General features: G+C 42.7%; 1 protein-coding gene across 3 annotated transcripts in view; it reads right to left on the bottom strand.

Annotated features, from left to right (window-relative positions):
• LOC139107084 (kin of IRRE-like protein 3) overlaps positions 1-14192 on the bottom strand; it is a 138518-nt gene that overhangs the window by 78580 nt on the left and 45746 nt on the right. Inside the window, exon 1 of one of the 3 annotated variants that reach the window (XM_070664361.1) lies at positions 8992-14004. The exons of the other annotated variants lie outside the window; for them this stretch is intronic. Within the exon in view, the coding sequence (XP_070520462.1) occupies positions 8992-9010 (19 nt within the window). The 5' untranslated portion in view covers positions 9011-14004. Of the gene's footprint in view, positions 1-8991; positions 14005-14192 lie in introns of those variants that run through there. 3 annotated transcript variants of the gene reach the window in all.

Raw genomic sequence — 14192 nt, 5'->3', positions numbered from 1 at the left:
CTGGCGACATTCTTTCGTCCTCTCCGCCGCGTCTCCTGCCTCTGAATCTTATTCCTGTTTCCTCCCGCTAACTCTTACCAATTTTTCGTACGTTTACGACCAGCGAGGCTGGCTGCCGGCTGGCGCGGCTACAACGACCGGAATTGAACGAGAAGGGGGAGGTGGGAGGAGGGAAGTCGAGTCAGTCAAAAGTTTGTAGGTACTTCCTGAACTATTCACTTGTAAAGGCTGCATGCGGCATGAACGCATATGCGTGTGTGAGTACGACGCGATCTCTTAAAGTTCAAAGAGCTCGGAATGCCAGCGACGAAAGTATGTATCTCTCTTTCCCGTCTCTCTATGCCGTCGCTTCATTTCTAAAAAGAGTCCACTTATTTTTGTCCGTTACCAAATTCTTTTATTCCCATTGTATAAATATTTGCCTCGGTGGCATTCGCGTTTAAAATTTAATCGACGGTGTATTAAAATCTTGAGAGACAAATGTAAGCTCTTTCATCGAATTTAAGGCTCTAATATTCCTGACTGATGAAGACTAATTGTGAAAGATAAGAATTACTCGGATCTTACGGAATAGAAGATAGAAAATTAATTGAGAACGGCTGTGTTAAGGGAATGAAGTTATAGCTTCGCGCTGGAGCGAAAGGCCACGTCTCTAATATCATTAACGTCGGAGAAGTTGGAGTCGATGGCAATCACCCGTGGGAGCTCGACTCGTCTGCGCGGCCGTGGCTAAAAGTCGAGAGTGGCCTGCGTTTTGTTAAACTGATAAACAGCCAGCGATCGCCGTGGAATTTATGAAAAATACACGAACGGGGAACGGAAAACAGGACGAAGTCGCGATTGTAATCCCGGTGGTTGGCCATTCCGATTGAAACGGTGAGAGAATGCCGTCGATACCGAAACCGTATCGGTTCGTTGAAACCAGTCCAGAAATTACAGACAGCTTCCCGAGTCGCGTCGCCGAAAGGAAATTTATAAAGCGTCCGATCGCATGGTATTTCGCGATTTTCCTTTCGCCGCACCGCCGGGACGAATTCTTCGAAGTTACGTTTGAATCGCGCCGGTTGTTCCATGCACGAACTGTGTATCAGCCTTTCTTTTCATAATATTCCACTATCGTGCAAGTACGGCAGACACAGCAGATTCGATCACCGTAATGTGTACAGCCTGCTTCATATTACGTTCTTAGATTCAATAATATTCCCGAACAACTCCCAGACTTCCCGTTCGGAGCCCGAACTACCCCGCATTTACGTATTACTCGCGGTTACATTATTGTAATAATTTTTTTCACAAAAGAAGATAATCATGAAAGAGAGAAAGAGAGGGAGAGAGCGAGAGATTCATGCTCATATTTTAACAGTATACTTTAAATCAATATTTTACTTCGTTGAGAAAGAAACCTCAACGCAATTTTAAATATGTTACACGTACATCGCCCTAGATACAACAAATCGTTATCTACCCGAATTCATTGAAATGCATTAGCCGCATTGTCAATTCTCATAATGATTCGTAACTCAACGTACGCTATACAGTTTTCCAAGTAAGCGACATCCGATTAATCAGCGAGGCCAGGCGATCAATCAACACGCGTGGCACGCACGATAACAGGGCCCGGTCAAAAGTGAGCTAGCGTCGCGATAATCGTGCGGTGAAACCGGCGAGTTTGCAATGCGCGGCTAATAACGGCATCGCGGGCGAAGAGGCAGGTGGAGAAGAGAGAGAAAGGGTGCAGCGAGAGGGACAGACAAAACGCAGCGAGTAACAATGACGAGGCTCTCTCGCCGCAGGGTACGAGCGCGAATTTCACAACGATCCGCATTGCCCCGCGCCCGCCAAGAATATGATCGAACGGAGGGAATGGCGTGTGCACAGGCAGCGCGGGAGTAATATTCGGGATGTCTCTGTCAATAATGGTATCGCGCGCGCATTGTAACGCGGTTTATTCCCAGCCCAGCGCTGTCATTGCGAGGGAGAGAAGCCGAAAATACGCCGCTCTGCGCGATGGAAGGTAACGCCGGTAGGTTAGCCCAATAGCGATTATTAGCTAACCAGCATAATCTCGATGATCGACGTTCATCGATCAAACAATGGGACGCGTACGTAAGCCCCGCTATGACCCGCGGCGCGATCGCGCCTCGATTAAGGGACCTACGAATCGCCAAGGCCCTACCTTCACCGGAAGGGATATCTTGTTGCTGTATTATTGCAGAAAAGGGATTGATACCGGTGTAATTTCCACGAGTTCAGGTTTACATCACGTGAAAGCGATATATCCGTGTCTATCCGTCATAATGGAAAGACTACTATTGGCGTAAAGGGGTTAACGCAATTTCCCGAATCCACGTGAAAGTTGAATCTGTTGTAATCACACTAGGTTAGATTAAAAAAAAAAAAAAAAAAAAAAAAAAAAAAAAACTCGAGTACAGTTTCACGAGAATAAATTCTCTTCAGAGAATTTAAATAAAAACGCGAAATATACACTTTATGTGTACTTGGTGAAATAAAAAATGTAAATCTTATGCAAGTTACTTTTTCATATCTCTGTGTGTGATAGAGCTGTTCGCAATATGTATTTTTAAAAAAGGCAGGTTCATATAATATATCTATTATAATTATTAGCCCTATAGTCCGCGAGGTAATTAATTATTTTCGCGGCCTAAGGTAGTAAATTTAAACAATTTGGCACCCGCAATTTCTTGGCGTAATAGAACTCGAAAATAAGTGACGTCCAAGATTATTTCCTGAATAGACGACCGTGGCTGCAATTGTTACGGATTTAATGTTAGGAAAGGAAGTGCACGCGAGCAAGGAATTAGATTATAAATTTACCCGGGCGGTATCGAGCAGACTGGAAAATGTCTTAGATGCACCTGAGACTCTCATGCATACATTCCGCGAGACGAAGACGCGGCGCCGATGTTATTTCCGTGAAGAACTGCGCGGGCTACGTCCGGATCCCTGTATTTTTTACGGAAAACAATAGTCGCGCCCTTTAAAGTCCTGCGACGCGATTTAAAGTAACGACTGAAATCCCGTGCGCCCGCGATAAATATGCGAGCGCAACTCGAAAACTTTTATTAGCATAAATCCGCGAATCCATTCACTGCCGCTGCGATCTCGTAGTTGCGACAATATCGCCGTCGCGCTTAACACACATTTTACTACCGCTATCACGCCGTACGAGCTTTTCTGGTTTAAAGTGCACAAGAAATATAAATCTAGAAAAAAAAAAAAAAGAGGGTATTTTTACTTCAAGATTAAAATTTACGAGCATCTAAAATCGCCAATTTTTTTAAAATGACTTAAATAAATAACCAAAAATAACATTAAACAAATTTGCATATACGGATTTAAAAGGTATATAATATAGTATTTTTTATCTGTGATAAAAAAATTGTTACGCCATATTTTTAATCATATACTGATTATTACTATTTTTTTTTTTTTTTTAACTTGCAATGTTCTTTGTGTTTCATTTCAAAAAATGTGTTTGCGTGCGACTGGATATCGCGTAGTCCGCATTTGTCTGGCCGCGCAAGAGAACGAGATATGGAATCATACAGCCGCGCGAGGTTGGTACAGGACTTCGAAATTAAACGGCGGCGTGTATTAGCCCCTTGACCATAAACGTCGGCGCGATTTAATGGAGCTCACGTACGGTCCACGGAAACGTGGCGATTACTTTGTTTGCACGGGCGCTACAACTCCGCGACCACCGCCGGGATAAGAAATCGTCGTGACCGATATAATTCCGCGCGTGAAACAAGCGATATGATCATTTCTCGCAGCTGCAGCCGCATCCTACCTTCTTCCGACCGCGCTTCGGAAAGAACGTTCGTCCCGACAGCAGGGTGCTCCGTTATGACTCGGTTAACGAAATAAGAAACGAAAAAGTAGCAAACCGTGCGCCGTTCTGTTTCAATGTTCTTGGCAAACATGTTATTTCATCGGGAAATGCTCCCGCCTGCGCTTCTTACGATCGCGGTCTCACTGAAATTTAATGTTTTGGAATCGCTCGCGAAATTGCAGAATTGCATTGCCGTTCTGTTGTTCTGATTCACGATAGTCATACAATCGCCGGCGTTGTCGATAGCAATAGCCTTTATCGTCTAACGAGTATAAAGATTAATATAAAAAAAATATTAAAAAAGAAAAAAAAACCCCCCTATTTTATTTTGCATAAAAAATATACTCGAATAATACAATTAATCTAAATTAAATTTCTTCTGTTCTGTTATACAGTTTCGCACAATTTTGCGCAATCTATCGACAATCATTTTCTCCTCACGATTTTTCTCGCCACGTGACAAAGTCCGTCAACTTCTTTTCCCTGCGCGTGATAAAAAATTCTATCCTACTTGAAAGTTAAATCGCATCAGTGCAACCGGCATGCACGTGCGCAGCGTCGACAGTACTTTGAACTCCCGCAATCTCATAGAGACGGAGAAAACCGCGTTTTACGTCTCAGTAAGGGCGAACAGGGACTCGTTAAATATTTGTCCGTCATTACGGCAAAGCGGCGCTCTCTGATCATAGCTATCGGCAAATCGTGGGATACTGCGCGCGTTATGGTCACCTACTTTGCGACAACGTTGCGGCCACGTTGCGCAAATAAATTCTGAATTTTTGCGGATTCCCTTTAACATTGCATACGATCCGCGCGCACCGCAGATAACGGCCGGAAATTATAAAACGCATCTCCGTGTAACCGGCCACGCGATATGCAATTCGGTTTAAAAACAAAATTAATGGAATTATTAATTATTATATTATATCATCTATAACTTTATCACCTACATCAAATACCGGTATTAAAAAATATACGATCAATGGCATCGTTCGCCCAAATGGTATCGCAATACATAAAAATCTAATAATTAAAATAATTAATCTTCACCCTTTTAATCATCGTCGCGTATCATTCGTGACTTTATAGGTCAATTAGCTTTCAAGCAGTCGTCGCTTCGTCCGCCGAAGGTATTTATTTTCAAAGTAAAGATATTAATTATAACGTCATTCAAATAAATGTGTTAAATGGTGCTTCCATTGCGAATTAAATCGATTAAAGTTTAAAAACAATCGTTTACCCGTGTTTCGCGAATCAAACGGCAAAACGTCCGTCCCTCGATTGAATGTTTCCAGCACGTCGAACTGTACATATTACACGAGCTTTCATATGTTAACTGTGACATTAGAATTTTTCGTTCCTGGCGGAGTTATTCGACAGGATTTCCCGGGTTATTATTTCAACTAACACCGTCAATATTTGCTCGCAATTAGGGACGAGTCGTGGAGCACCGTTTTGTGCCTCGCGACCAGCGGTATCTGTTAATCGAGTTCATCATTAATGCACACGCGCTCCGAGCCCCATTAATGCGTACAGGCAACGTATTACTCTGTTATTATTTCATCTCAGCATCCCCGAAAGCGGCGAACCATTAACATATAAAAAGTGACAACGAAATCGATTACAATCGGGGATTACCCGCTAATGAACAATGCGCCGACAGATTCCGCGCGCGGGCGGCTACTGCAACTAATGACGAGCGTTATAAAAAATGTAAAGCGAAAGAGTATGCATTATTGTGCCGTATCGCTTTTGTAACAAAATTAAATATTGAGCCGTATTTAATTGACGATATTTGATTTCGCAACTGCAAACGCTACTCCTATAATGTAGAATTTTGCAAATTCTCTCATGTGCAAATGCACAGATACGCGATATCGTTAATTATTACTCTATTATATTATTACGTTAATATAATTAAATATCTCGAACGTGTGCAAATATGTGAAATTCGCGTAAAATTTCCCAAGATGTGCATCACCGTTGTTCAAAGCTTCATATTTCTCGTATTGAATTAAGAAATGTAAAATGTGAAATTATGAAATTCGCGGCCTAGGTAAATATTTCTACGATTAAGAGATTACATTTTATGTAGAAAAACCCTCTCTCTTTTTTTCTCTTTTTTTTTTTTTAATTAACTAATATAATCTTTTGTTTCCGAATGGTATTCATCGTTTCGAATGATGCCACTCGCGTCAAAGCGCGACATGCTACCCACAATAATTCGAGCAGCATCGAATATCTGCTGTTACATCGAGGCAGCTTCGTTACTGCGAATTGATGTTAACCGATGACGTATACCAGATGCGCGGCCTGAGCTAAACTCAATCCCGCGGTGTTTACACGCGGCGGTTACTAGTGAGCATGTTGAATTATCTTACGATTAGTTTGCGAATGTTACGAATGCGTATTTCAAACACGGGAATCAATTTCGTGAATATGCTCATCAGGGAGAGTCGCGAGCCGTGGGACTCGCGTCAACGAAATCGGCAATTCGATCACCAAATCGTTGTTATCGTCGCGTTATTAACGTATCGGGATCGCTAAACGGCAAACGGTGAAATCGCCGAGGGGTTCGTACGGGCGGGCGCGTAAAATATCACCGTGAATCGCTTCTCGGCCGGGCGATCGGATTTCATACGCGAGATGGAAACGACCGATGGCGAAATAATTTGCCGCGACGTTCGCCGAGCGCGTAAAGCTCAACGGCCGTAAAGATGCTTTCGATAGCAGTTTCGATGTTTCGAGGCTTTACAAATGACTGCCACGTTCCCGGTGAACCGATTCTACAAGTGCGTAAATCAAGTTTATATTCCCGAAAGCAAGCAGCCGTAATCTCCCGGCATATCGATCCTATCGAGAACCGATCTACGAGCTACCGTTGCTCAAACTCGCCTCATTTTATCGGCGATTTCTGCGAAAGTACCGCGGCGGGTGAATTTCTCGTCGATTTGAGCCCCGCGGAAGAAACCAGGCCCGAGTTAGCGCGCCGAAGCGCGCGTGCACAGTACGAAGGGAATTACTCGCCGCAACGTCGATTCCGCGGAATACAGAATATTTTTCCGGAAGCTCCGTCATCAGCGGAGACTGTACTTAACAACTTCGCATCAAGAAGACTCAACCGAGATCGAGTTTACCGACAACTTGCAATCACGTTTGGGAATTATAAATCAGTTCTCCGTATCTGCAGATGCGCCTTATGCAAATTTAATTTAATTAAAATTTTCTTTATTCACCACTTTTTTTGGCGCGCAAATTTTAACTCCGTTATATTAATTACAATTGAAAAAAAATTACTCAACGCAATTATGGTGTCACGTCAAATATCATTTTACGAATTAAAAGACGCAATAACCCGTATGCGAAATAAATGTTAACTCACGTAATTAAATTAATTAACATTGTACCTTCTATTCAAGATGGTGAACAAGGTGTATTTAAATCGTGATTAAAAGATAGAAACTTTTTTATCAACTATACTTTTAACTACAACGACGTTTAAAAATAATTATTAAAGAAGCAAATATGTGTGTTTTTTTTTTTTTTTTCTTATTTGTTGCCTGTCGTCAGCGCAGTTTCGTCAATACGTTAAATTGAATAATGCCAATTGTATAATCTGTAAGGATTATTTTGATTTACACGTCTCCGATATTTGCTGCCTACGTTCGCAGTTCACGCAAAATTTCATAACTCAGAGAATTGACTTTGCATTCCGCGTGAATAAATACGTTAACTGTAGCAGCGTGACAATGTCCCTCCGTACAATAATGGCTTTTAAATACGGATCAATGTAGAATAGATCGAAATGTACCGAATGTAATGCACCGATTATCGGTCGCATAGTCGGTGGTTTATCCTATAGGCGAGTGACCACATTTGTACGCTGATGGGGCCCTCGAACTAAATTCTAAATAATTCTTCGCGGTGAGATGCACAATGGATCTCAATAATACAATTTGCCTTTAGCTTCAAGTGACGTCGAAATTAAGCAATCGACAAATATAACTCTTAAGCGATAAAAGCATGTAAAATCGATGATACAAAAGTGGCACGATACTGTTCCAGCTTGTTGATACAATTAATCATACGCTTATTAAAATTGAATACGATAAAAAGTCTCATGCGACTTTCTATTAAGACTTTCTATCGTGATGCAGTAACGTCTCTCCCGAATTCGCGCGAGTGAAATAGAAAATCCGTGTATAAACGTAAAAATTTAAGATTGATTTATTTTTAGTTGCGTCAAGATTCTTCCAAGAGCACGATATTATTATATTGTTTTCGATAAAACACGCGGTCTGATGATTGATACCTTTCGGGGTAAAAAAAAAAAAAAAAAACTGTTATCTCGCGAGACAACGGGAAGTTGCAAAGGATTGATACATTGATTGAGATGTCAGGTATTCAATAGCTAGCGCGAGAATGCTGGCACCGTAGGAACGCAACATCCATTAATCCAGCGAATCCGGGTTTATCCGAAAGGGGAATCGACGACGACGGCGAATCGCGTTTAAGCGAGCCAGCGACGCGTAATGACCGATTTCGCGCGACATTCGGTCCGCATTGTTCGGTGAAAATGCGCATCCACGTATATACGTATAATAATTATTAGCAAATATAAGCAGTTCGAGCTAAAAATAACAAAGCGAGAATTCGAGCGAAATACTCGCCTCTGTGAATTTTGATTCGCGCTATCTTTGCCCGTGCGGCTGGTTTGGATCGCGAGTACGAACGCGGAAATTAATCATAATTACGAACGGCAGTCGTTTTATGTAGAAGTGGTACGGTAAAAATAGCGAACGTGAATTGGCAAAAATAAAGTTTTAACGAGTACCAATTTCGTGCACAGTTATTCCGGAATATATGTGTAACGTAATTTTTTTTTTTTTTTCTTTTCTTGGAGAATCCTAAATTTTTAATGCAATTAATTGGCCAACGTCTTATTACGCGCTGTCGTAAAACTACTTTTAGTCATGTTTTATTTTATAGAATTTTATATTATTTATGAACGATTATAATTAAAATTATTAATTTAATTCAGAAAGCAACGAACTTATAATTATATTAGAGAATACAGAGCGCGCACATCATTAGATTTGGATATTAATTAATTATATTAATTTCTTTAGGGTAATTACATATAATTGAGGGATCCATGGCCGATGGCGTTCGACATCCTTCCTTCCTTCCTTCCTTTCGGGGCAGTATTCCGCATGGATTAATCCTTACGTGTTGTAGCACTTTAAATCGCTGGGCACTATATTACACTGCTCTGCTTTTTGTTTTTTTTTATAATCTCAATCACTCTCATTAACACTATCACTCGAGAGACGAACGACCGTAAGACGAACGACGGTAGATTATCGCGGCGATTTATTGCGATTAAAATTATGAAGCGCGACGAGCGATTATTTACTGTAGAAATTTACCACCTCGATATTCGTAGCGTTCTTTATTCCGTCGGGTCTTCCTTCGAATAGTCCTCGATCTTGACAAGAAACGACGTTGAGAATCTGCGTTAAGCGGCAAGTAAGACGAGTCGCGACACGAAATGTTCGCCGCGTACTTTATATTCCTCAAGCTCCTTCCACCAGCTCGAAATTAGATGAGAACCTCTGCTTGCGACGAAGAAGATGGGCGAGGTGTAGATCTGACGCTCTGATATGGCGGTCGCCGGAATCCGCTGAACGTCGCTGAAGAAGATGGCGCGTGAAGCAGGTCGGTGACGTCAGACGCGTGGCGCAATTCACGTCGGACGCTTCGCGCGCTCCACCCGCCTACGTAACCTTACCGTTCCGAAGCACTTTTTCGGCGCACGAAACGGAGCACAAACGATGCGTGGAACAGCATACGAATGCAAAAAATGATTGTCCGTCCTCGCGTCAACGACGTCGATACTTATTCGCGTGCGAGACTTCCTATCCGCGGTCGAAAATACGCGTAAGTCGCGGAGCGATTTTTTAACGCGTCCTCACGCTCGAGCCTCCGCGACTAGACTAAGATGGCCGTTAGAGATCTCGACCCTTGGAGGGAAAGAGAGAACCGCGTAAAAAAAGTGAGACAGCAATATGTCCGATCGTCGCGCTGTCCTTCTCGCGCTGCGCCTGCTACGTAATTTTGTCGTTCCGTAGCACTTTTTCGACGCACGAAAAGAAGCACGGAACGACAAGCGAGATGATTCAGGCGTGCAGAAAATGATCGCCCGTTCCCGAGTCGATCGACGTCGACACTTATTCGCGTGCGAGATTTCCTATCCGCGATCGAAAATACGCGTAAGACGCGGAGCGAAGATCTCGGCCCTTAGAGGAAAAGAGAGAACCGCATGACGGAAGTGAGACGGCCGATAGGTTCGATCGTCAACTGACCATTGTCCTTCTCGCACGGAATTCTCAGAAACGTCCAGCTGGTCTATTTATATTTCTTTTTTATGTGCTCGCCGAGCTCGAGTCGAACTACCTCAAAACAAAAAATCGTCGCGCTCGACGCTCGAGCGTGTTTTTTTCGTTATTCCCAGTTTAGATATCTCTACCGCGTTACTCTGCCAGCTCTGAGAAATTGTTAGATCGCATTAGGGAGCCTGTTAATTCGCTAATAATTGTCTAAGCCATTCGTCTTGTTCAGAGCGTTATCAGTGCTAAAAAGATAACGCTCAAGAATATTCTCCCCTTGCGGGAGAAATCCCGGATTAACAATTATCAAGGAGGGAGCGACGACCGATGAATAGCGCTTGACGAGAAGTTCGCGGAGAAGTTGGTGGAAACCGCGCGGAAACTTTTCTGGAAAATTGGAACGTACATAAGAAAAAGCCGGGTTTTCTGTCGGCGAGCGCGGACGGCGGGGGGGGGATCATGAATGATTCAAACGGGCGCGCGATCGAATAAACGTAAAATACGTACCCGCGTATACTTTCGTTTCTTCACCTTCTGCCGCAGAAGCACGATTTACGATTTTGCGTGACACAAGAAAACTTGGTCCGGAAAATTCAGAAACGCGGAGTCGCACGCCGACAACCGCGGCAATTCGGAAGCGTCGATCTCCGGAACGCCGCACTTCGGTCGATCGATTTTCAACGCGGATGTCATAATTGCGACAAATCCATCGGAGTGTTTAACCGATGAATATTAAAATCGTAGACCGTTATCAAATGACTCTCGTTACGTATTTAAATTGCCGCTCCAACTGAAGGGACCGGCGTCGGATAGTGCAAATTGTACGTCGCTTAAAAAAAAAAATCTTCGCGAATTAAATGTGAAAAGAAAAAAGGGGGGAGGGGGAGGGATGTATAGGAAGCACAGCGCAAAATATTTCCCTCCGCGTTAAACACACGAGCGCCAGGAATAAGCCGGGGCGCGACGGGGTAAATCCCAGAAAGCGCCGTTCCGCGAAACATTTTTATGCACTACGCGAAAGCATAGTTTTAAGGATCCCGCTGTCAGTCGCGATTTCCGGGGCGCACGTGTAAACCTTGTAGCGACAAATTTCAGCAGCTTAACGGTAGAAATACGCGGGGCGAAAAGAAGGAACCCCGGGGTGCCGGGCAAAAAACGCCGTCGGAACGGAAGTGGCGCGCACCGGGTGTACGCCACGACCGTCGTCGACTGATTTATCGACTCAACCTCCGCGGAGACGTCGTACCTATGGACAAAGTCACGAATGAATTCCGAAAGAGCCGAATAAAGTCGTAGTCTGAAATGTCTGTTGGCCTTTCCAGTTACGTAGCTCACCCGATAAATTTATTCGACGGCAAGATAAATTTTTTGTTTAATATATAGCATATGTGTACTTTCTGCCAAAACGTGCTTTGCGATTAACTTACAGTGGCCGTGGAAGCAATACGACATTTATATCTTCTACCTCGGTGGATGTATTGCTGTTCTGAATTTTTGGCACGACGTGTGACACACCAGCCTTGTCTGCGTTTACATCTCGCACGATACCATTAGTCTAATATGCGTTAATTAATTTCGGAATGCCGAGCATCGTGGCATTTTGTCGTGCCGCGCGATGGCAAGAATGGGAGAAACCCGAATTATGTGCGCGAATTTGCATGAAGGTAAATTGTAAGCAGCAAAAGCGTATCAAGACGGCTAAGTGCTCTGCGGCAACTAAATTTATTACGAAGATTCCCCAGAAACTATATTTGCGATGAGCAAATAAATAAAGGATTCATTAATCACGTTATTGTCTGTGTAAGCGATGTGTTATAAAAATACTTTGCTCCGCAGGTTTTCCATTATTTGATTCTTTACGAGTTTTTCATATTGTTTTATTATAATTAACGTAATATTATTTTTATGTCTAATAAATAAAAATATATTTAAATCCTGATACAACGCACGCTTAAAAAAGAATCTAATAAAATTCGATGGCTTTAATTATTACCGCATTGCATAAAAAATATTCACAATTAATTTGCAAATTAATATACTGTTTGAAATAAATTTTGTTTAAATAATTCACTTAAACGACTCTGTTAAAGCGACAAGAATATCTATGCTGGGCCGAGTCTGCGAAATTTCTCATTCTACTTCTTAATTTAAATCGAAGTTAGGAAAGGATGCTTGTAGGCACTTAATCGGCGGAAACAGGAGGTAGGTATATAACGGATCAACGGAAAGTCGATGAAAAGTCTCCAGTATGCCTCATCCCTCTTTCTTTACCTTTCTGGCTTTCTCGAGGAGTCGGCCGGTCGGCCTTTTTCGTCTTTGCGATTGCCGGCAAGCCGGAAATCGATTCTTTTTAATTACAAAGTAATTTGAATTAACGGTGAGAGGAATGCCACGGCATAGAATAATCTGAATCCTGATATAAAGAGGCGGACCCCTTTCGACGTTCTCAAGTACCCCGTCCTCGTAGACGACGAACGAATCGTTAAGACGACTGGGACGATTTCAGACTCGGCAATTTTCTATCTTATTCGTTAACCTCCTCGCACGTTCCTCGCTCTTCTTAAACAATCCGTTCGAAAATATTATTGAAAGCTGCTCGCTCGGTTGAGGCAAAAAGGCACATTTATTTTAGCTGAAAAATGGGACTCACTAAAATATTCAACGAAAAGAAATCAGTTAAAAATTAATTTCTTTTTTAATCTATAAAAATACCAAGTTCATTTATGTACCTTATTTACATATACCTTTTTATAAATCGTCCTAATGCTGGCGATTTTTATTTCCACATTTCCAAGAGTGTTTAGCTCACTCTTGGTCTGATTCATACTTGTTCTCCTTAATGAATTTTTACTTGTGCGAATCAAGAGACCTTATTCACCTTACAGGTGGTCCATCATTGCCCAATGTCTCATTCTCACCTTTTCCTCTATCTCAGCTTCATTTATTTTAGGTGGAAAATGGGATTCACTAAAATATTCGCAGAAAAGAAATTAATTTCAAATTAATTTTTTTTAATCTGTAAGAATATGAGATTTATTTAATTCTTTTATTAACATATACATTTTTTTCAATCGTCCAATGCTAGTGATTTTTATTTTCACACTTTCAAGAGTTTTTACAAACGCTTGGTCTAATTCATACCTGTCCTCCTTAATAAAATTTTATTCATGTGAATCAAAAATCATGATTCATCTTACACATGGTCCATTATCGCTCAATGTGTGCTCAGATGCCTTTTCTAATCCGCTTTGTCTTTTCAGTTTTATCGTTGGCATCGAAACGTTCACCTACAACCTTACGTTACCATCGAAGTCGCCAGAAAAACATCGCTGTGTCTCGCCTAGACCACCCCCTGTGTTGTGATGACTTTGTAAACACGGTCAGTCGCTCGGGAGAATCTGTTGCGCGATTGGTGCTGTTGAATCACTCGCTGTGCTTTCGGCGGCCGTGGCGACAAGCAGCGAGAACAACACCGTGAATATTTCACGAGATTCTATACGATGATACATTACCGTGACCGCGAACTCCTCGTATACCATTGTTTGCTTGTCGGACTGCTCGGCGCTCGCGAGAGTCACGTAACGTTACGTCATCAGCGCGGCCATGTTGGTCGTCAGTCGCGAGCGCTACTCACGGAGACACGAAGTAGCTCCTCTCTTAACACGGTATCATACACGGTAATTCGCTCGTCGTGTATTCAGTCGTGGATTTCGTGGCAACGGGCGACGAAAGCTGTGCTCGCTCGTCTCATTGTGCCGGACATTGCGAGGCCATTCCTTTCTCGCGACGATTGTCGACGACTGTTCGAGACAACGTGCATGAGGTACGTCGTAAAGGCTCGCGTCAGGTTCAGAATTCTTCACCGTCTTGAGAAAGCGACTGATGGCGAGCGCCACGCGGCAGTAGCGGTCATCGCCGGCGTTTATGCAACGAGCCATAACGCTTGCCGC

Source organism: Cardiocondyla obscurior, linkage group LG12 (assembly GCF_019399895.1).
Source record: "Cardiocondyla obscurior isolate alpha-2009 linkage group LG12, Cobs3.1, whole genome shotgun sequence".
Taxonomy (NCBI): Eukaryota; Metazoa; Arthropoda; class Insecta; order Hymenoptera; family Formicidae; genus Cardiocondyla; species Cardiocondyla obscurior.
The sequence above is the reverse complement of the archived record's forward strand: the minus strand, read 5'-3'. Positions and strand labels throughout refer to the sequence as shown.